Genomic DNA, 21,843 nt, shown 5'->3' with positions numbered 1-21,843 from the left:
GTCAGATATCTCCATACTCACCTCATCCCGGTCAGTTGGCCTGCCCAGTCCCCTCACCGGTCTCGCACGCGCGCCTGCGAAGTGGCCTGCCATGTCTGCGAGTCCGTCCCGTAGAATTTAACGCTACGGGACGGGGCATGACACCTCTGTACTGACCATGACCTGCCCGTCAGGGTGGAGTGCCTAGGGAAGGAAATATACTTGAGTGAAAAGCATTTAATGAGAATAGGTTGGTCGTGAGATTTCCTTATATGGTAAGGATCCTAGTTGCGAAGGTATAGACTGGTCGCGCAGTGGGACCCTGATCTAGGAAAAAACTTTTGACAATAGAAATTGGCCGTTGTAGACCCACGAAATAGGGGACTCTCCTAATCTATACACCGATAGTAGCCCCTAAGCTCCCTCGTGGATACAGTGGTCTGAGTAGTTTGCCACGTGGTTGCGGGTGGATCTAGTCGTACTACTTGAGCCCCAGGTCAACATGAGTTTACCCCGAGAGTGACCATTAATGCCGTCCACTTTCGTGACGAGCTCACAAAATCGCATCCCAAGGGGGGGTTTTAAGCTTCCAGTGTGTGTGTGTGTGAGAGAGAGGGGGAATCGTGTGAGAGAGAGACGTCGTGGGAGAGAGAGATATTAATTTTTGCCAGACCTGAGGGAATTTTCATCCCTCATGCGTGGCCTTTTGAATTTCGAGACGGCCAGGCTCCACGCGTCAGTTAGTGATATCACGCCGGTCTTATAAATTAGAAAGACAAAGCTTACCCACGAATCCTTTTGCCATCTCCCATAGCCCCGAGGCCCTTGCGCTTAGAGCCCTTTATCTCCATCTCCCACAGCCTCCAGGCCCTAGCGCACAGAGTCCTTCGTCCCCACATCCACCCGTGTCCCAACAAGCACCCCCGCCGTCCCAGATGGCGCCACACATCAGCAAAGAGCCAGATTTTGCCAAGTCCAGGTGCATTATGGTGAAACTGCAGCAGATGTACGACAACCGTATGTTCCCTCGCCACATTTCTTCGAGGTACCGCTTAGGGGAGGAAGTGCCTTCTCCTCGCAAGGGGGAGATCATGATGTTTGCCTCTTTCTTTTTGGCCAGCCTCGTGCCATCTTTTTCTAAATTCTTCACCATCATCATCACCTTCTACAATATTTGCCACCTCCACCTTAATCCAATCCCATTATCATGTTGAGCGTTTTCGCACATATGTGCGAGAACTTCATTAGGGTGATCCATGACTCGATCTCATCAGGTATTTTTTATACGGCCCAGTTGCAGACCGAGCCAGCCATTGGGAGCTGTGGATTTCGCCTCCATGACGGTACCGTAGGCTCCTACCTTGAGATGGACCTCAAGTCATCGTGATCGGGTTGGAGTGAAGAATGGTTCTATCTCAAGACATGATTCGCTGGACAACATCTGTGTGCCAAATAGACAGGCACAAGTCCTCGACAGCTGGGGGAGCTCGCCCGCGACCACTTCGGAGCTGTTGAGCCTCGTGGCCCAGGTCAAGACCCTTGGGAACGCCGGACTGTCAGGATTAGATGTCGTTCGTGATTTCATCAAGCATCGGGTGTGCCCCTTGCGGAAAAGAGCACATCCGATATATATGTATACCGGGAGAGACGACGTCACTAGGGAGAGCTCTCTAGGTAACATCGCGACCGCTTCAATGATGCTCTTTGTTTATTCATGTGTCGTCTTAAGTATCCCTCTTATGCAGATCTCTTTGATGAGTCCGTCGAGTCGCGGGTCAAATTCCTCATTACAGCAGCCCCGAGGAAGGACGGCCCGCTGAAAGACACTCCTGCATTGTGCGACCTACCCCCGTCGGAGAGGGCTCAGATCATATTGGTATGTTTGGCCATTTTTCAGAACTTCCATCTTCAAGCCTTCTCCTGGGTTCGGGTTTGATGGTTTGCGTCGCCGTAGGGTCTCCCTGAGGTTGATGTTTTGCATCTAATAATCCATGAGATCACAGAGACCGCCCGGGAAATTGATCTTGTTGCCAGTATGCCCTCTCCACCGCCCAGCGCCTCTTCCGCCGGCTAGCCACCCAACCGGGGATGTCAGCATAGTTGGTCGAGGAGGTGACTAGACCGCCCAGAGTTGGGTAGCTACCTCAGGAGACGGTCCTGCGAGCGACGCCGATCAGCAGAGGGTCGGCCAGTATTTCTATGACCAAACTCACCCCACCCAGACCCGCCCCGACCAGGCATGCTATGACCAGCCTGGCTCCGACCAGGCATGCCCCGACCAGTCTCACTCTGACAAGTCTGGGAGCGATCAGACTGCCGCTGGCCAAGCGCCCATGCTCGGAGGGAAGAGACTGGTGGAGGATCCATCTACCGTGGAGACGCCCAAATGTGCTCGTGGGATGCCGAGTACCGGCAGCTCGATCGCTGGACTATCCTCCCCAAACAGCCGACCTAATGTCTTTGCAAGGTCTAGGCTTGTCCTTAGCACTCCGCTACCACGGTGAGTTCCCTAGTTAGGCGCAGATACTTTGAGATTTCCTTCTTTTCCTGATTTTGTAAACTTATTGTCCCGCATATCCTCAACGCCTCCCGCGACCTTGGTTGTAACTCCTCCACCAGTATCTCAGCCACAAGTTTTGGTCCCTTAGCCTGTAGCAACTTTGGCCCCGAGGGCAATGACCGTGGCTCCCACGCTGTTGAGTCAGTTGCGGAGTCCGTCCCAGCCTCTGATATGCTCTCCCTGGCCATGCACCTTCCGGCCTCCATCCGTAAGCTGATTGACAAAATTTAAGTGGTTGCCAGCAGGTGCGCCGCACTAGAGAGGTAGCTGATCGAAGAAAGGGAGGCGCGGCTCGCGCTACAGAAGGAGTGTGGTGAGCTCCAACGAGAAAAAAAAATGCACTTGCTGTCGACCTCACCCAACTTAAGGAGGATGATAGCACCACATGTAGCATTCTGCGAGAAGCTTTTAAGGTGCTGAAGGAGCCCCTGAGGAGCCTCGAGTTGGAGATCATCGAGCTGAAGGACCTGCGCACAGCCCAGGCCTAGGCCTATGCCACCAAGGTTCTCTCAAAAAAGTTTTTCGATCTCTCGAGTACCCTGAGGGCGAGGGGTGCCAAGGATGTGGTGTAGGCGGTGAGGGATGTGGCGGCGTACGTCCTCTGGTGTTATCGCAACCATGATCCCAACTTCAACCTCAACCTCATTTGGGAGGGGGTTGCGGTAGCCAGGCTCGTAGCTGAGGAGAAACTACGGGGGGAGTGCCAAAGGGCAGTTGACTATGTAGGATCCATCTTCCGGGTGGAGGCCACCGATGAGTAAATATCAAATTGTAATTTAGGTTCTGCATTATGTTTGGATGAAACTTTTTTATTTCTCTGATGAGTTTTGTTGTTGTCGCGATGGTCATAGAAGTCCCGAAGTGGCTGAACCTCCCCCTCCCCTGCCCCGTTCCGAGCCCCCGACCAAACCTATCGACAATGCCTAAGACCAGTGCAGGCTGGAAGTGGCACAATCAGAACTGGCCACCCCCTGCTCACACCAAACCCTTGACAATGCTCATTGAAGATTCCATTGACCAAGGTATTCCGAAAGCGGTGGTCGAGTGTGAGCTGGGATTTGTGGTCCAACGAGAGAACCTGCAGGGTGACCTCCGAGGTGTGTCGGTCCTACCATCACTCGGTCATGTGTATTCTTGGCTAGCCAAGCAAGACTCAACCAGCTGACCCCTGCGAGGTTTGCGACTTGTTTTCTTGGTCAGCTTATCGGGAGGAGCTGCTCGCAGCGCGGAGAGACCTGGAGCAGATGACTAAAGAGAGCGACCAGCGGCGTGAATACTTCTATGACCACCTCAGCCGGGTCTTTACACCCTTTGACTCACTACTGTGGTCCACCGGCATTCAGGTTCGCCCCACTCCTGGAGACACCATGACCAATCACATCGACTGGTTTTATGCAACCTCCAAGGAGGCCAGTGATCTTGAGTGGAGGCTTTGTGAGATCGTCAGTGACCACCTTTTCAAGGTCAGAGTCATCGGCGCCTGTCTTGCCCTTGTCCGTGTCCTTGACCGTATCCCCGACTTAGACCTTGCCACGGCAGTCGCTGCCGGCTTTGGCGGGGTTCAAAGGACCACGGAGGAGCTTGGCCCTCTCGCAGACTCATTTTTGTACGCGAATCGCTCCCTCCTTTGGACTGTTCGGTTCGATCCTCTAAGGGGCATCTTTAGCGCCTAGGGAACTGAATAAATTTGTTAGAAACAGTCCTCGGGCAATACTCGATCAGTTACTTGTAACACGAGGACTTACTTTTATGTAAATCTTCCTTGTGTTCAATTAGCGAGTGGGTTCTGAGTGCTCGTTGGCAAGGTTCCTACTGCTTAGGATGGCCCTTAGCATGACAAGCCCTTCAGGGGCGACCAGCTCGACCCGATCCAGGGCTTGCGGCCTCGTGCTCATCATCCCTCAGACGCCCATACCTTTGACACTGCACGGGCATCGATTTTGACTCCCACCCTAACAATATGATGGATCAGGTAGAACAAAAACATGTACGCTGCAGAAAAACAAACTACAGATCCAAAAAAGCCCTAGCCCCCGACCATTTGGTCGGTCGGGAAACTGCTGACCAGGTAGTCAAGCTTATAAATCGGAAAAAATTACACATTCTCAAGGGCTGCTTGATTCTGAAGGTAGTCTAAGATATCATCCATCTAGGTTGTACCCTAATTGAGCAGGACGACCACATGATGATCACCCGAGATCGACGGCACCGAAGGAGGCGTTGCCTCTGGTGCTCCATTTCTAAGCGGAGCATCCCTTCCACGTTGGCTCTAGATCACGGTGAGTGGTCGTGTGAATTTTTTTCAAAGACTCCGATCAGGACAGGTGCGTGAGAAGAGGCTAGACGGGCCAGCCTAACGGCTAGGAAGTCGTCCTTACGAGGGACGTGCTTGACTTCGAAATCACCAAAGCATCACTCTAGCTTTCTCACTTCAGAGAGATATGTCACCATCATCTAGTCCGAGCACAGGGAACCTTTCACAGTTGGCTCACAGCCAGTAGCGAGTCTCTCATCGATAGTGTGCATTTTACCCCTCGTGCGGATGTTGCTCGTATTCTAGATAAGAGGAACTTATACTCCGCATCATTGTTTTACCCCTCGTGCTGCACCCGGTGGAACTGGTGATATAAAGACAATTGGGAATTATGCTTCGGTAGTGGGCAAATATGATTTAAACGTCATTCTTCTGGTTCCTCATTTACTTCTTCAGTACCCTACAATCTGATAACAAACATCATCCCGTCAGGTTGCTGTGTTTTGAATCTGAAACACGTTTGGAATTTAAAACCCCTTTCAGCCGGTTTAAATCCAGTTGTTGGCAATAAACTGGAACCGCCAATGAGATCCAGAATGCTGTCCTAGATGACACAGTATTGTAGATCATTCTCCCCGGTTTTTATACATATAATTTGGCTTTTCACTATTTTCTTCTTCTTATGGTTGGCATCAACTTATATGCTAGTGCTGTGCTGTTTAATGCAACCTCAACTCGCAACACTGGTTTGCTACAGCGATATTAGTTATTAGTAGCTTTCATCCACATATTTGGTGTATATAAATGCAGAACTTGGTTTCTCTGGTTATAAAATACACCTATCACAAAATAAACATTTATGGTATAATGCAGCCTTAGTCTTGAGGAACATTAGCACATTTATGTGTTTTTCTTGATAATTTTCTTGATAGTTGATGACCGCATACAGGTGGTTAGTGCTCAGAGAAGAGCCAAGGAGAAAGGCCATTCTGATGTCTTATACTTGGATCCTGTCCATAACAAGTTTGTAGAGGAAGTTTCTTCTTGTAATATATTCATGGTGAAGGTATGTATATTGTACTTCGTTCAGATTAACCACCTTTGCAGCTGCATCTGGGAAAATACCATCATAAAGCAAATTCGACTAATCACATTGTAAATATGCGTAGAGTCTTAACAATGAAGTTGGCACTTGTTCTCTATCCAGCATTTTGCTTGGATATCTATGTAATCTACCAGTCGTGTCTTTGGCAAATGATTTTTGTGAGAATTTTTTGGTGTTAGTGAGGAAAAAAAAGGATGCATAATATCCTCGTGCAGTTAGCATTATGTTAATTTATCTTCCAGTAGTAGTTAATTACGTTTATAACTTCTACAAAATGTACAAATGGTCTTATAGAGCTATCGTCACTTTTTCCTTACAGGATAATGTTATTTCTACTCCACTGTTAACGGGAACGATTCTTCCTGTAATAACAATTGCTCAAAACCTTGGATTTCAGGTAACTCAACACAGAGATATTCAACTTTCTGCTCATGTTGAATTTGCATCAATGACAGGAGATATGTACATAATCTTTTCCTTTTTATCATACCGTGTATTCCAAAATTTTACAGGTCGAAGTGCACCATATTACAATAGATGAGTTGTTTGGTGCTGATGAAGTCTTTTGTACCGGAACCGCTGTTGTACTGTTACCTATTGGCAGCATCACTTACTGTGGAAGAAGGTAAGTACTTCGTCCAAGTATTTAGTTTGTTAGTAGTTGTGCTATTTGAGTGTCTAACGAATGACTGACTCTATTTGGACATGTTTGGACTAGAACTACGATTTAAGTGCCTACAAGCAGCATTTCACAAGAGCTGTATAGATCTGTAGTAAACTAAATCTTTGCCTGACATATGTGCTCTAATTATCCCCCACTATGATTTATCCCAGATCCAGTTGTCATCCAAAACCTCAGTATCGAGCCTAATTGAATACTAAAAAGGAAAGTGTGCTCCTCAATGTCATCAAATAATTGTTGTGCTTACATGAAAACCATCAATACTCATTGATCCAATGTCCTCCAGAGTGGAGTATGAGAAGAGCTAGAAGGCCGGAGTCGTGTCTCAGCAACTCTACGGCATTCACAGCCATCCAGAAAGGCCTTGCGGATGATAGTATGGGATGGACGTTGCAGTTAAATGTCAAGTAGTCCTTCAAGCTTTCATCAACGACAGTGCAGTTCCCAAAACTCCCTTACCCCGGTAATCTTGACAAGTAGATCAGAGTCACTCTCTCGCAGTTACGCACACATCATATCGTTAAGCTGGCTCCGTAGATATCAACCACACTGTAAATGTAAATAAGTGGACCAAACCTGTGTCCCGAACCATAAACATTTCTTGCGTCAACAGGGTTGACGACTTGTCATGTGCCTCGCTGATGTTGTAAATTATCGATACAGTTATACTGCTGGGCAGGGCGATGGGGTATGCATTTAGGACCCTGCCTAGTTTCGTTTCTTTTCGTTTCGTCAGGTGGCAACATGAGAGACATCAGAACATGTTGCCAAATGCTAATAATGTCTGGCTACAGCAGTCAGAGCCCTGCACATCATTTACACCTGGGCCCCCCCGTCTGTTTAGTGCAATAGCATCAGCATGTCATGCACTTCTCATCTAAAACCTTTGTTTGCTAGTACACTGCAGGTTTTACACAAGCATCCTGCCAAAAACTCAGTAGTTTTATGAGTTCATAGCCTTAAAACCAACTCCATTGATTCACCATGAGCAGATCAGACGAGATTGAGCTTCATCTTGCTCCTGCATGTCTAGATAACTACCTGGCGAGTTGTTGACAAGGATGCATCAAAATCATGAGACAAAGTGCCTTACCTGCTTTCTCTGGCCTCTGAAAAGACGGTAGCAGGTGCATAGAGAATTGGAGATACATAGAACTACTCCAACATTAACATCTTAACAACCTGTTCTTCCAATCACAGATATTGACGATTCTGTCTGTGGTGATGACGGGTAAGGTGTTCACCTCCAGAACTCTGAAGTCCTATCATCGTAGTATAACTTTCTCCCATAGGCCACGAAATCATTGTGATCCCTGCATGTTTGTCTTATCCAAAATAATTCGTAACAATAAGCCTGCTTGCACGGCACCAACCCAACTTTAATTTATACATATGTTTCTTTTTTCAGAGTAACCAACACATGCATGAGTTCAGTGGTTAAGATACCTGACCTACCACCTGTAATACATGGCTATTAGTACAAAAACAAAACGGAAACCACTACAAGTGATGATGGAACGATAACAATTCTTGGGGTAGTTAAGCGATCGATGGATTGTGTGATCGCCTGGCAGGCAAGCCGAGGGTGATGTGCATCGCCCACCTATCTCTAGATACAGCGGTCAGCATCCGTCCTTCACGTCAACATGGCTATCTATCTATCCATCCGGGCCTGAAAGCTTGTTCCCTTGTGCAGTTCGTGTGGCGCTGCAGCGGCGAAAGGGAACAGACGGTGGCGTGGTACGTAGGAAGCATACTAAAACCATGCAGCCATGCTTACATCGTCCAGAAGCTCACGAATCGTGCTCTATTTTTCAACTTAATCTATCGGATCTCTTCTCTATCTCGATTTTTAGATTCATCTTTATCATCTTCTGTTCCATATTTATTTCGGTCTGAACCTGAGACGATGTATATATATACGCGACCACTGAAATTGCAGCAGCTGAAACTAGTCACTCCTGAAGCCTGTGGTTACAGCTAAACGATTGTAAAATACTTGTGAAAAGTATTGCGGCACTTATGTATCGATGACTAAATCTGTTGGAGAATCAAGAAAGCGAATAAACAGTTAAGAAAGGGGAGGTTGAAATGTCACAGGGCCCCAAGCTCTGATTAACTCTTTGAAGGCACCGGCCGACACAGACGAGAACGACTGCTTCGACGGCTCGACTGGCCCCGACAGCCCGAGAGCCCTCGTCGCAGTCGACGTCGACGTGTACAATACATGCACATCGTACATACCTGAAGGCTCGAGGCCGAAGAAAATCCTGACCATTGATTGTTAATCAGGCGGCTGTGGGGGCGCGACGACTTGTGGCAGTGGCTTCTCTACTTCTACATCGTATAGGTGATGTATACTTGGTATGAAGGTTTGTACGTATATGGCTGGATCAGTACGTCCGTATGTGTATACTCAGAAGACACAATAGCTTCTACGTAGTCTATCCGTATGTGTGTACTCGGAGGACCGTAGACAGCTGAGCGGTTGAACATTTATGCGGTATTGTAATTGGTAAGGTTCAAGAATTATATGATATTGTTGTAGAGATATTTTTTTTTAGAGAAGCGTAAAGAATATGGGAATTGTATAGTTGTTTGTTATGCATCCTAATCCAACTGATTTCTGTAGAATCTTTTATTAGTTGGTTTGTCACATCCTAGAAACTAATTAAGAATTGAATGACGACTGTTGCTATTGTGTATATTATACAGGGGGGTATTACAGTTTGCCCCTTACTCTTCAGCTTGATTTCGAACTTTTGCATGTAGCATGTAGCATATTAAAACTTTTATGGCCTAAAAGCATGTTAGACTTGCAATCTTTTTTTGCTTCAGCAAAAAAAATTATTGTCAAGTGCCAGCTGCAACCCTGTGCCGCTTCAAATGGACACAGTGGAAATAATTTATATCCTAAAATTTAAAAAGTCAGACAGATTGAGAGAAAAGTAATTAATCCCAATGCAGATAATAGAATATATTGTCTAATAATTGTGCGTTCTAGTTAGTACACCAATATTTAATGCTAGATTGTACTCCATTGATCAAAGACGTCGTTAAAAAGAAGAAATATTCGAGTTGAAATGCAATATCATCTTCCAACGATCCTTTGTGTTAAAACATGTTGCTGGAATATCATATAATCGGAAAACTAATATGATTAAACTTTGTAAAACTATAGTTAAGTTGACCAAACTGTCATAAAACTAAAGATTTAATGAGTTTTATCATAAAACTATAGATTCTGCGAGAAATCTAGAGATCTACAGATTTACATTAGAAAGCTATAAATTTAGTAAGAAATTATCACAAAACCACGTAGATCTAAGGAGTGGAGAATAAATGCAGAAATCCATTTTTCACGCATGCGCGCGTCGCTATGCTCAAGCCACTCTGACAGACCTACTTTCCATTTTTGGAATTTTTTCTTCTGAAAACTCTTCTGAATAATTTTTCTAAGCAAACTTTTCTTCGAAACTTTTCTCGTAAACTTTTTAAAAAAAATTATATAGAAAATTTATCTTGATAACTTTTTTTGAAAAACTTTCTAAAAAAGAAAAGTTATGGCACGCGTGGGATAAATAGCACAGTACAAATAAATGGAGCTTCGAACCAAATATCCTTAAATATGTAGCTATGTGATATATCTTTCACTAAATATATAGTTATCTGACAAAGTCCCTTAAATATATAGTTTTATGATAATTTGATGTGATTTTACGAAATTTACTCAACTAATATATATGGACACATTTGCATACCGACCTACCTTACCTCTGCAGTGTTAGGGGTCTATGCTAGGGGAGCACTCTTGTGTACATGTGATGGTGTGGGTGCACTACTACAAGTTTACATTACATTTACTTATGAAATATCAGCAAAAATCTAAAATTAGATAACATATATGGACGTATTTATCAAAATAGATAACATGTTGTCATATTTATAATTTTAGTATTCTATTCGGCACATTATTTATCAAAAATGAAATTTCGGTACATTGTATATCGAAAAACCACTGGTCTGGTCATATTCAGCACATGGTGTGCCGAATATGACTTTTCGGCGTACGGTGTATTGAAAATATATTTTCGGTAAATAATACACCGAATACAGATGCTAAATCTGTAAATACAATAATATATTATCTATTTTAGCAAATACGCTCAGGTATGTTGTCTATTTTTGCTATGAAATATCGTGTTTATTTTTATTTTAGGAAAGCATTAAAAAAATACTATAATCGCAAGGACGTAGTATTCCCTGCATGCAATGTATCATCTGTATTTCCAATTCAGACATCCCAACTGGCACAAACACTAATTAGTTGTAATACTCAAGATTGTATATGCTGAGAGAATATCATTATTCGTTCTTGTTCCCTACTTCCCTCCTCCCCTTTTTCTTGCCATCCACTACGTGCTGAGCTTGATCGAGCACCTATTGACGTAGAAAAAGAGGAGGCGGCCAAAATAGAGACGAATAACAAATCCAAATCCGCCTCCCCTAACAACCTACAAAGCCAAAAGTACAAGCCACCCTCCAAATTCTGAGAGAGAGGATACGGGAATGAGAGAGACATGGTAGCGGCAGCGGAGGTTGGCGCGACCACAGTGGCAACACGTCCGACTCCGGCAACCCAAGAAGCCTCTCCGCTGCCGAGGAGAAGCAGTGCATCCGTCCCCGGGCATGGTTCTGCGGTTTGAAGGAAGAAAGGATCGGAAAAGGCAATTAGGATTCGTTTGGCCCGTTCATATGATCCTGTAAAAAAAGGCTGTTTTTTGGCTGTGAGTATCCCTTCATTGCTATTTATTCTGGGATTTTGGAGGCTGTAAAATTCGATCTTGGCGCTGGTCTTTGCGTGTTTTGAGGGTTTCCTGTGACAAGCAGAGGATCGGAGGGGAAAAAGAGTGTCTTTTTAATCTTCCGGTGGTTTTTGGGTTCTGAGATTGCTGGAGAATGGAGATGGGAAGGTTGACGGTTTACGGTGTGCTCTGCATGTTTGGGTGAAGACAGGGGGGAAAAAGCTTCTCTTCCTTTCTTCTGCGTTTGCTGATCCGTCTGAGATATCACTTGCTGCCGCTTCCAAGTTTGTCAATCTCGGGCTTAGAATTATTCGGCGAGTCAGGGGGCATCTCGTGGAAACCGAGGAAGCACGGCAATCACAAGGGCTTCTTTTGGGGCTGTTCCTGCCTGCCCTTTTTATTCCTGAAGGCTCAAAGATTGGATTTTGAGTGATCTCTGATACCAAAGCTTCATTCGCTGGGTTTTGGAGTGGCGAGACGGACGGAGCAATTCAGATGATTTTTTTTAGGGGAAGATGATTCAGATGATTTAACAGGGCATTATTTGTGAGCTGTAAGTTAAACCACCTCCTTTCTTGTTGCTTGGTTCTCCGATCAAATACTGGTACAGTAGCCAATTTGGATATTTTACTCATCTGGATCGTTCATATTTTCCTTTCCCAATGCATGCAGTATTTTTATCTGTTTCAGGCCTTTATTCATTAATATTAGAATATATGTTCCTTAGGTAGCAGTTTGTTTATTTGGGAGATTCTTAATGCAGAACCGGATTTTGGTATCTGGGAGGAAAGAGTTTTGAAATCATCATATTTTATCAATTTGCGCCTCTGGATGCTTCGAAAATGTTCCATTTATCTGATTTCAGTTAGTTCTTAAAATTCTTTTAGCATCTTGCCTCATTAGAATGCAAATGAACGATCCTTAAAATCTTGGTTGTGACACGTTAACCTAAGGTTAGAACGTGTAACTTCAAGCATGTCGAAATCGACGCTTGCATAAGCGGGGGTCCAGTGTGGTCTGTCTCCTATATCTTTATTTTGTTTAGGGAGAACTGTGTTGTTTATGAAACTAGATTTTGCAACCATTCAGTCGTTAGAACTTGGAAGAGACATGAGCAAATATGAGTAGTTGGGAGTGTAGAAAAACAGAAGAATTTTTGCCATTTTTATTTCGAATTTTGTATCGTTTGTACAACTTTATTCTGAATCGCTGCAAATGTGTTTCTTCTATTCAGGTTGTAAGCTTGTTTAAAGCAGTCCCTAGAAGGAAAGTTATCTGACCATGTTCTCATCTATCATGGCAAAGAAGAGTTACAAACAGCGGAGCAAGTCTGTAAAAGTCCATGTGGGCTGTATGTCTGGGTTGATTCACATGCTTGATTTCCGTCGGAGTCCAAAACTTCTTTCAGATGGGAGAGGTGAGGACATTAAACAACATTCAGTTCTAATGAAAACAAGATGAAGACCTTAAATGCATTATATAAGTATGAGCTGATTCTAACTGAAATATTATGAGATTCATGATTTTGCTAATAGTAATTTATGTGCTTCATGCAGTCAAAAGTGATCCAAAAGGTTCTAAAGATATCCATGGAAACATATCTGCTGATGTAAGTTTCCAATAGATGAAAAGCTATTTTATCCAGTTTTCTTTATAGTGCGTACAAAATTCTTGTATTCGCCCATACGAACAAATGATAAACAGAAGGAAATACTTGCAAGTTCGGTTACTAAGTCTAACCTGTTGGAGCTTGTTTGACAGTTTTGTTTTGCATCACCATGTTGCTTTTACTACTCATGCATAATGGTACGTGTGCTTCTGTGGGCACTTTCGCTATGCATATTCCAAAACACAAATACTCCAAGTAAGCAGCTAAGTAGTACTACAGGACCTCCAAATTTGGAAGTTTAGGATTTCTTTTGTAGGCTTGTCTATATACTTCTCGATGAACATTTCAGTAGAATCGAGACTTCATAATGCCAATGATAGAATTAATGATGCAACAATATATTTGAGTATCAAACATGCAGAGTAGCAGAAGTATTTATTTCTAACTTTGGCAGCGCTGATGAATGCAGTCATTTAAACTCAACTTCATTGCTTTTCTCAGAATGCCAAAGACCGTAGGGCTGAATTATTTTATGCTGGTAGGGCAAGTATTAAAGCGTTAATGGAAGAAGAGATGGCCAGCAGCGCACAGCCCTTGAAGGAAGCACAAAGAAATGTAACTGGGATATGTTCTGAAGATATAGATTTAAACTTGGCTGCGCGTCTCATGGAAATTTACAGAAATCGTAGTGAAGGCAAAGAAATCAGCAATTCAGTTGAACTAGGTCATATTTCCATTCCGACTGACAAAGAGAACAATACTGATCCTCCTGCTCATCTCAATCAGGTCCCCTCTAGTATTCAGAGAGCACTAGAAGACGTTGCTGAAGCAGTAATAAGACATCAATCTGCAAACACAAAATACATGACCAGCAGTGATGAAGCTAGGTCCAAAGACTTTGTTGATGCACTACAGCTCTTGAGCTCAAACAACGAATTGTTTCTGATGCTTATGCAAGACCCTAGCTCTAGGTTGTTAGAATGTCTCCAAAACCTTTACATGTCACTAGAAAGTACCAAGTTAGAATGTGAAGAATATGATGAAGAAACTGAGTTGCAAGGTATGACAAATAGTGTAGAGCAGTCTGTGAATTCTCCATGTAAGGTGCAAAGAAGGCATAATTCTTTCTTGAAGGAGGATAAGTTAGTCATGAGGAAACCACCAAATTTAAATGATAGTCCTCGTGGTCTTAGCAGAATAGTAATCTTGAAGCCAAGTCCTGCACAAAGTCACAGCAGTCTTATCTCAAGTAGTGCAACTTCATCACCACTATCAAATCATACTAATTTTCAAGGTCAGGAAGCCAGTGATAAATCTGATAACCATTTCTCCCTCAGAGAGCTTAAAAGGAGGCTAAGGCTTGCCGTTAGCGACAATCAGAAGGATCACCAGCTGAACTCCATTAGTCGTACTTTCCATAAAGCTGAAGCTGATTCTAGCGAACAGCTTCCAGCCACAAGTATGTCGGTGAGTTTGGCAAGTACAGATTCTTCTGACAGCAATGGAACTGAGGAACCATCTATAGTTGACAAGAAAACAATCCCGGAAGATAGTGGAAGTGGCATGAGAAATGATGCCACTCATGGTGTCGGATCTTTCTCCTATGAAAAAGATAATATGTACCTAATTGAGAGACTGAATGATCAAGGGGAAGACAGTTCTAAGATTGTACATAAGTCTGAATCTTTTGAGAGATTAATTTCATCGCCAGAGAATGATACGTTTTCTCCAGGTCATTGCTCCGAAGAGGAGAATGTTATCCTATCTCATGAAGCTACAAATCCATTGGACTTGCATACAGTTGAGCAAGAGGATAGTTCAGCAAGTCCTAACAAAACAAGGTTGTACCAGGAGACAGCATCAGCCGGCATCAGTAACTTAGATAACGAAACGTTGGATGAGCTCAAGATAGATCATGGAAAACATTCACTAGATGAGGGCACTATCTCCCAGGAATTAAGCAATGAAGGTAATTTGTTAATGTATTTTGTGCTGTAAGATCTGCTTATTTTTAGCTTTTTAGTTTTCCCGCTTTCTTGTTCTGGTCCATATATTCATAAATTGTTTGCAGGGGTTAAGATCATGCAAGATACAGTGGAGAACCTACCGCTCTGCATTGAGGTTGAAATTTCGCGTGGAAGCGTGGGAGAAGAAGTTCCAGATCAAGTACGTCATAGCTTTGTAGCAAATTCAACAAAGTTGATAGATTTTGTGTCTAACAATGATTTTCCTTTTTGCCCCTCTACTGAAGTGTTCCTCGGAGGAGCCGCAATCCATGAATGTGTTACCAGAAGTGGCCCTGCATTCTCCTGATGAGCCCGTTAGTGTACAAGTGAATAATAGTCCAACAGAAGTTGAATTAGTCAAGCCATCTGTATTGACATTTCCTGAGTCCCCAGAGAATACTAATGACAGAGAGGAGAGATCGAGTCCACAATCTGTTCTTGATTCTGTCGTAGGAGATAGTATTAGTCCCAGGCACAAAACTCGAAATCAAGGTATTGAACTGAAGATTAGATATTTCCACATTTGGTACGTTTTAGAACCTGAATGGTAATAATCAACACTTTATGTGCTTGCAGATGAGTTATTCAAGCCTACTTCAAGAGCTCTGTTCAAAGAGCTTGACACTCCTTCAGCATCCCCAACTTTGTTGAATGGGCCACAAGTAGCCATTTTGGATGACAAAGACGCAAGGGTTTCCTTCATCAAGGCTGTGCTAGAAGCGTCAAAATTGTTGTCTGATAAAAATTCACTGAGATGGTACACGGAAGAGTCACTGCTTGAAATATCTGTATTGGCTGAAGTAGGAAATTTGTACTGCCTGACAGACGATGCAGTGCTTCTTTTTGATTGTGTGGAAGAAGTTCTTCTCAAGATAAGGGAGAAGTTCTTTGGCGTAGACCCTAGGATTGCTTTTCTGAAACACAATGTGAGACCAGCTCCAGTAGAAAGAAATCTCGTTCAAGAGGTGGCTAAGTGCACCGATGCTCTTGTCAGTAATGAGTTTCCAAATACTTTAGATCAGGTGATACTGAAAGACTTGGAAAGTGGGTCGTGGATGGATCTTCGACGCGATGCTGAAAGCGTTGTAATTGAGTTGTGGGATGGTTTGCTTGATGACTTACTGGAGGAAATGGTTTTTGATTTGTGGCTTTAAGACTAGTGCTTTGTACTCATCCATGGAGCCATGTTCGATAAGGACTGAACAGGGGTTAATAGATACAGCAACCTTTTGTGAAAGGATAGATAAAAATGAGTTTGGCAGATTTCAGAAAATTATAGAGCTAGACAGTTCGTGAAGACAGTTGATTTCCATTTTCCTTATGACTTTAATCATAACCCTGAATGACTGGCTCCTGACACCAGAATTGTTCCTTTTATTTCTTTGCACTCCTTTTTCCACCTTTTGCTCTGTAGAGGTTCGGAAACAGGAAGATAAGTGCAGTTGTATATAAAGTGCCCCTTTTATCTTTGAACTGATAATTTCACTTGCTTTCATTGTGAGCAGAATACCCCCCCCCCCCGGTTTATGAGATACACTACATTGCTTCTCCATGTTAATTATCACCTGCATTTTGCGGTGAAATTATTTCAGTTATGATCTTCTGACGCCTAGGCAATGCCCATGCCCCTATATCAAAAGATTCACACGTCACACAACTGATACTGCAATCACACATCTGTGACTTGTGACACCCATGGTGATGCAAGGCCCTGAGGACGGAATGAATCAATGAAACCCCAGGCATGCCTAGCTAGGCGAGTAGACTATTATCTTTACTAACCACTAAGTGCTCAAAACATACCTGAGAATTGGTTTTGGAGTCTTAGTAAAAATATAAAAGGCTATATAATGATGGCAACGGCCACCTTTTCTTGGGCTGTATGATTATGTAGGAATGATATCCTCTTTAATAAGAGTAAATATGTTTCTCTTTTGTAGGTTATTTTTATTTATGCGCATTGGTTCCATTCGTATTTTGTACTACATCGGTAGGAGTATTGTATGATGGTTACTATAGCGTGCACACTGCTGGAGCAAGCAATCAGAGAAATCTTTACTCGGTTTGGATAATAATCTAGACTCCACATCCAAGCCTAAGCATAATAACCTCAGCCGAGGAGATGTGTTCATCTTTTTAGTCCTTTCGCCATTTTGTGTCTCATGCAACATACTTTTTACTTATGTAGTGGTTGTGTGCATCTTAGTAATGCAGAGGGTGAAAATAATACGATTGTATCAGCTTGATGTAACAATGAGAGTTAATAAAGCTCTATTTAAAAAAAAAAATGACTACTAAGCCAATGGCATAATGTACATGTTGTGGGTGGATCATGGATATGGACCCTCATTTTGGTTTCATGGCGATGCTGCTGCATTGAGGTTTGGTCTGATTGCTCACCTTGTTATATTGTATCTTGTTGGCGTCAAGCGTGGTCTGCGAGAGGCTGGGGAAGCGCTGCTTGAGGCAGAGCAGCACATCCCCGGCGCGGCTTGCTAGCATCATGTTCTTGTCGAACTCCATCAGGTCCTTGATTATGCTCTAGGGTGACCTCGAGTGGCTCTGGCTCGCTTTCCGCTGCCAGACGTGCAACGCCGCTCCACGCGGTCTGCCGCCTCTAGGGCCTCATGCTCCGATGAGATCTCTAGGCAGTCCAGGAGGTACTCCGGCGAGAATTTGATCAGGAACAACATATGACGGTAGATTAGGTCCCCCACGCTCTCCTGCCCGCACTAAACATTCAGCATTCAGGATTCAAAATCCATTTTCAGATTCATCGATTCAGCGATGCTGATGAATCATACGTAATCTTGGAAAACCTTTTTCAGAATTGATGTTACCTTGGGTAGTGCTTGCTTGTACAGGTCACAAATTCGTATCTATGCAAGAATGCCATTGGTGATGGCCATGTCCATCTTGTGGATCTGGCTCGTACAGTCACGCTTCTACTGCAGATCTCACCGCACCAACTCCGTCAACCCGGGCTTAATGACACACGGCAAGGGCAGCCACCACTTGTCCTCGTCGTGGTGGCTCACCGGAAGGCAGGGAGTAGCGACGGAGCCATCTTTCTGCCCCTTGTCGCACACGTACCAGAATTCCATCTTCTGAAAGTTGTCCAAAATTTCCTGCACAATTGCACACCCACAATCAGTGGACAATGACCTTTTATGGCTCAAATCCATCTTGAAGCACAGTACAAAGAATCTTGGATCTTACAAGCAACATGTCATCGTGTTTCTCTAGAGTCGGGAGGTTGACGTAGATGTCAGACCTCGGCCTGGTTGCCATCACTTGATAACACCAAAATTCGTCGATGGCTTAGTGACATGGTAGAAAGTACGCCAGTTATTAAACTGTGCAGAGGTGCAACTTGAATTCACACCTCTCGCGTTGTGCCGTCGGGCAAGACCTCCTTGGAAGGGAAGAACTCGACGATGTAGTCGCAGACGGACAGCAGGCAGTCCATCTCGCGCCGCCACATGGACTTCTTCTCCAGTGGTAGGGGCTCCAGCCTATGGCAGCTCCCGAAAACAGTTGTTGTGAGTAGAGGAGGTGACGAGTATTATCATGCTATGTTCCTAACCAGGCGGGCTAAAGATTTCATCTTTGGAGCAAGGATAAGCACACGGACCATAGAGGTTGGTGATGGCGTTGGAGATGACGACGGCAGTGGAGACCCCCTTGCTGCTCCCCAACATGTCTTCCTAAGGAGAAGCTTCGAGAACCTCTCTTTTATTAGCTGCAGCTCTGCGAATTCACAGCACCAGTAATCGGCAATTCAGCGTTGAGAAGCTACAGAGCTTGGGAGAGAGAGATCTTGCAATGAGGGACTTGCCGCCATCGCCAACCTTCCCATCACGCGCGCTGCCACGCGGCGTTGTGCTGAGCTTCTTCAGCAGGGGCGGCTGTGGCATCCGCACGATGAGCGTGCACACCGGCCATCGTGGGTATAGCGAGCCATACAGGCTCCCTGGCTCCCCACTGCACTCGGAGGACACATCGGAGGAGGCATCTTGGCGATGGCCCCACGGTTGGTCCAGGTCGTCGAAGTCGACGTAGTCGGAGTGCGAGCGCGTGTTGACCTCCGATGTGGTGCTCATTCCTTGGCTGTCGGCCTAACCCGTCTCCCTGTGCCCAAGGCCCAGCCTAGTCCAGTTGTTGCTCCCTATCTCTTGCTGACAAGCCGGACCCACCTGTCATCCTACTCTAGCTACACTTGCCCGCAATCACCACCTGCACAAACCACTGGCACACGTCCCACCTCCCGCCCACGACTCCGCAACCGCACACTCTCCTTCCGCGCCTATATAGCAACCTCTGCAGCGTGTTGCCACCCCCATCCAACTCTCTCTCGCCAAGAAACTGCAACTTGGTCACCTCTCCCCATCATTGTCGGCAAAGAGCTCCACCGAGCATCGACCGCCCAGCCGAGTCCTCCCCGGCGAACCTGAGGCCGCCATTGGCTTCATGGGAGCACAAGGAACCTCCTAAGTGGCTCCTCGCCACCGTTTCGCCACTACACAATCGTTTCTGCCGAGTCCTGGTGAGTCTCGCTTCCACTTCTCCATCGTCGGACTTCCCTATTGCACTTCGAGGTTGTCTGACCTACTTTTTGGCACCGTAGGACCCCAGGAAGCCTCCTCGACCTTCAGTTTCGCTTCTCCGTAGCCGTAGCCAAGCCCCCTATCCAGCTCTGATCACCGTTGCCGCTTCTTTCCGTCGCCAACCACCGTCAAGCCATCTCTAGCTGCCGTGAAGCCCTCGTTGAGAATCCCCACTGTCATCTCTTTAGATTAAACCATTTCTTGTCACGTTTGATCGCCCATAGTGCTAGATCGTGTGTCATCGGCGATGCTCCGGCCATGTCTGTGGTGGCGCCGTTGTGTTTCTATTAGTGCCGGCCGCCAACCCTCCCCTTTCCTATCGGCCGTCCGATCGTTGATGAGCGGTTGAGATTAAACACAACTCGTACCCCTTTGCGATCCAATTAGAAGCCGCCACATGGCCTCATAATCCCAGTCGAATTATGTAGTCCACGACAGCACCACGTGTCACCCACGTCATCCACCCAAGCCCAGTCAGCATGCTGACACAGTAAATAGGGTTTTATAAATGAAAATAAATTTATTAATTCTTTTAAATATGTAATTTTACATTTAGCCCCTAAACTTTCAATTTTCACAAAAATGCCCTTATCAGTATTGTTATTTTACTTTTAAGCCCTAAGTTTTATATATTTGCATATAGGTCCTTGAACTTTTACAAATAAGTCCCTGAAACTTTTCTATTTTTACAAAATAGCCCTTGCCCTTTTGTAGAAAGACCCATGTGCTTAAAACCTTTATAACTTTTTCATACAAGCTTCGTTTTACGCAATTCTTACGCTCACGCAATCGTAGCAGCGAGTACTTTTCGTTAGTAGGCTTTTTTTTTATAGTGCTTTGCTATTGTTTGAAGTACTATACTTAGATATTTGTACTTACTTATTTTTGGTGTTCGCGAATGCACGACCAGACTTTTGAAGAGTTTGAGCAACCCACTGTTGAAGGCAAGTGTTCTTGATCACATTGATCATATTGTAGGAAAGTGTATCTTTTACTTTTAGCTGTATGCTTGTCAATATGAATTCCATGTTTAGGGTTTACTAGTACTTTCCATATTATCCTTATTGCTGTTGTTGTAAAGACTATGGGGGGGGGAGTAAAGAATATGGGGGTCCCCCCTCCAGGATGGCCAACAACGACCAATTTTTACATGACTAATTCCTTTTCTCTAAATAGGGTCCCCGCGCGACCGCTCAGCACCGTGTGATCACTCGTCACCGCGTGACCACACCCCCTACCTACACTAGACTTACCGCAACAAGTCCCTGCTGGTCACGGGGCAGGTACTCGTCTAAACCAGACAACTCTCATTTAATACCGATGCCCATGCCGTTTTCCTTCCCCACGCATACCACTCCGGCCCAAGCGACCATGGCCGGCGCAGAGCTTTCATGTTACATCCCACAACATTAATTGTTATAGGATGGGCACAAAGACAAACTTGTCATGCTAAAAGTTCATCCTTGGTGCTAAAAGGCTTGTTGAGTGGGTCGATGAGATCCTCCCTAAGCATTAGAAACACTCCGAGGCTATCCATCGCCTAAACATGAAAGAAATCCTCATAAAGACAAGTATTTTTTTCATTACGAAACGACCACTCAGATAAAGCCCAGGGGCTGATTCCAAACGACATCAAGACATTCCTCCTACGACCCAAACATACCCCTAAGCGGATCGAACCGGACGGTCCAAATGTAGGAATGAACGACATACAAAAATAAATCCGTATGGGCGCTGAGCTCCTCCGTGGTCAACCGGGTACCTTCAAAACTAGCAACGACTGCCGGCACGAGGTCCAGGTCAAGAAAGTTGTCGTGGACGCAGGCGAGGGCAAGGCAGGCGTCGGAGACCCCGACCCCAAAAAGGTGGTCACCGACGATCTTGCGAATCCTCTGCTCAAGGCCACCTGCCTCCTTGGACGTCGCCAGAAACCACTCAATATGACCGTTCACGGTGTTTCCAGGTGTCGAATGGACCTGAACACCGACGAACCGAAGCAATGAGTCGAAGCGGGTAAAATCCTAGCTAAGGTGGTCGTAGAAGGTCGCTCACTTCTCGTCGTTCTCCTTGGTCATCTGCTCTAGGTCCTTCTGCGCCGCAAGCAGGTCCTCCTGACAACGGCTAAGGCAATTGTAGAATTCCTCTCACTGCAAGACACTTTCTTGGGTCACCCACTCCCGATCCCTCTATGATGCGAGTAGTTCCTCCTAGCAGGCTGGTCAAGAAACAGGTCGCA

At 44.9% G+C, this 21,843-nt stretch overlaps 1 protein-coding gene and 1 pseudogene across 4 annotated transcripts; one reads left to right on the top strand and one right to left on the bottom strand.

The window, feature by feature from the left end:
• The first annotated feature begins 11,006 nt into the window (after window positions 1-11,006).
• Window positions 11,007-16,516, top strand: LOC133888385 (uncharacterized). 4 transcript variants are annotated; one of them, XM_062328607.1, is made up of 8 exons: window positions 11,009-11,367; window positions 11,471-11,938; window positions 12,620-12,802; window positions 12,942-12,994; window positions 13,496-14,963; window positions 15,066-15,160; window positions 15,246-15,492; window positions 15,577-16,516. In XM_062328607.1, exons 3-8 carry the CDS (start codon window positions 12,667-12,669, stop codon window positions 16,152-16,154), a joined length of 2,577 nt encoding a protein of 858 aa, XP_062184591.1. In that variant the 5' UTR covers window positions 11,009-11,367; window positions 11,471-11,938; window positions 12,620-12,666; the 3' UTR covers window positions 16,155-16,516. The 4 variants fall into 4 exon arrangements, with proteins under 4 accessions (XP_062184592.1, XP_062184591.1, XP_062184590.1 ...); XM_062328608.1 differs by having other exon boundaries at window positions 11,007-11,938; window positions 15,090-15,160; XM_062328606.1 differs by having other exon boundaries at window positions 11,009-11,938.
• Window positions 16,517-17,346: 830 nt separating this feature from the next.
• LOC133889559 (rop guanine nucleotide exchange factor 3-like) lies at window positions 17,347-19,103 on the bottom strand (annotated as a pseudogene).
• Between the last annotated feature and the right edge of the window lie 2,740 nt (window positions 19,104-21,843).

Source organism: Phragmites australis, chromosome 13 (assembly GCF_958298935.1).
Source record: "Phragmites australis chromosome 13, lpPhrAust1.1, whole genome shotgun sequence".
NCBI lineage: Eukaryota > Viridiplantae > Streptophyta > Magnoliopsida > Poales > Poaceae > Phragmites > Phragmites australis.
Note: the sequence above shows the minus strand (reverse complement) of the source record. Positions and strands in the feature narration are given on the sequence as shown.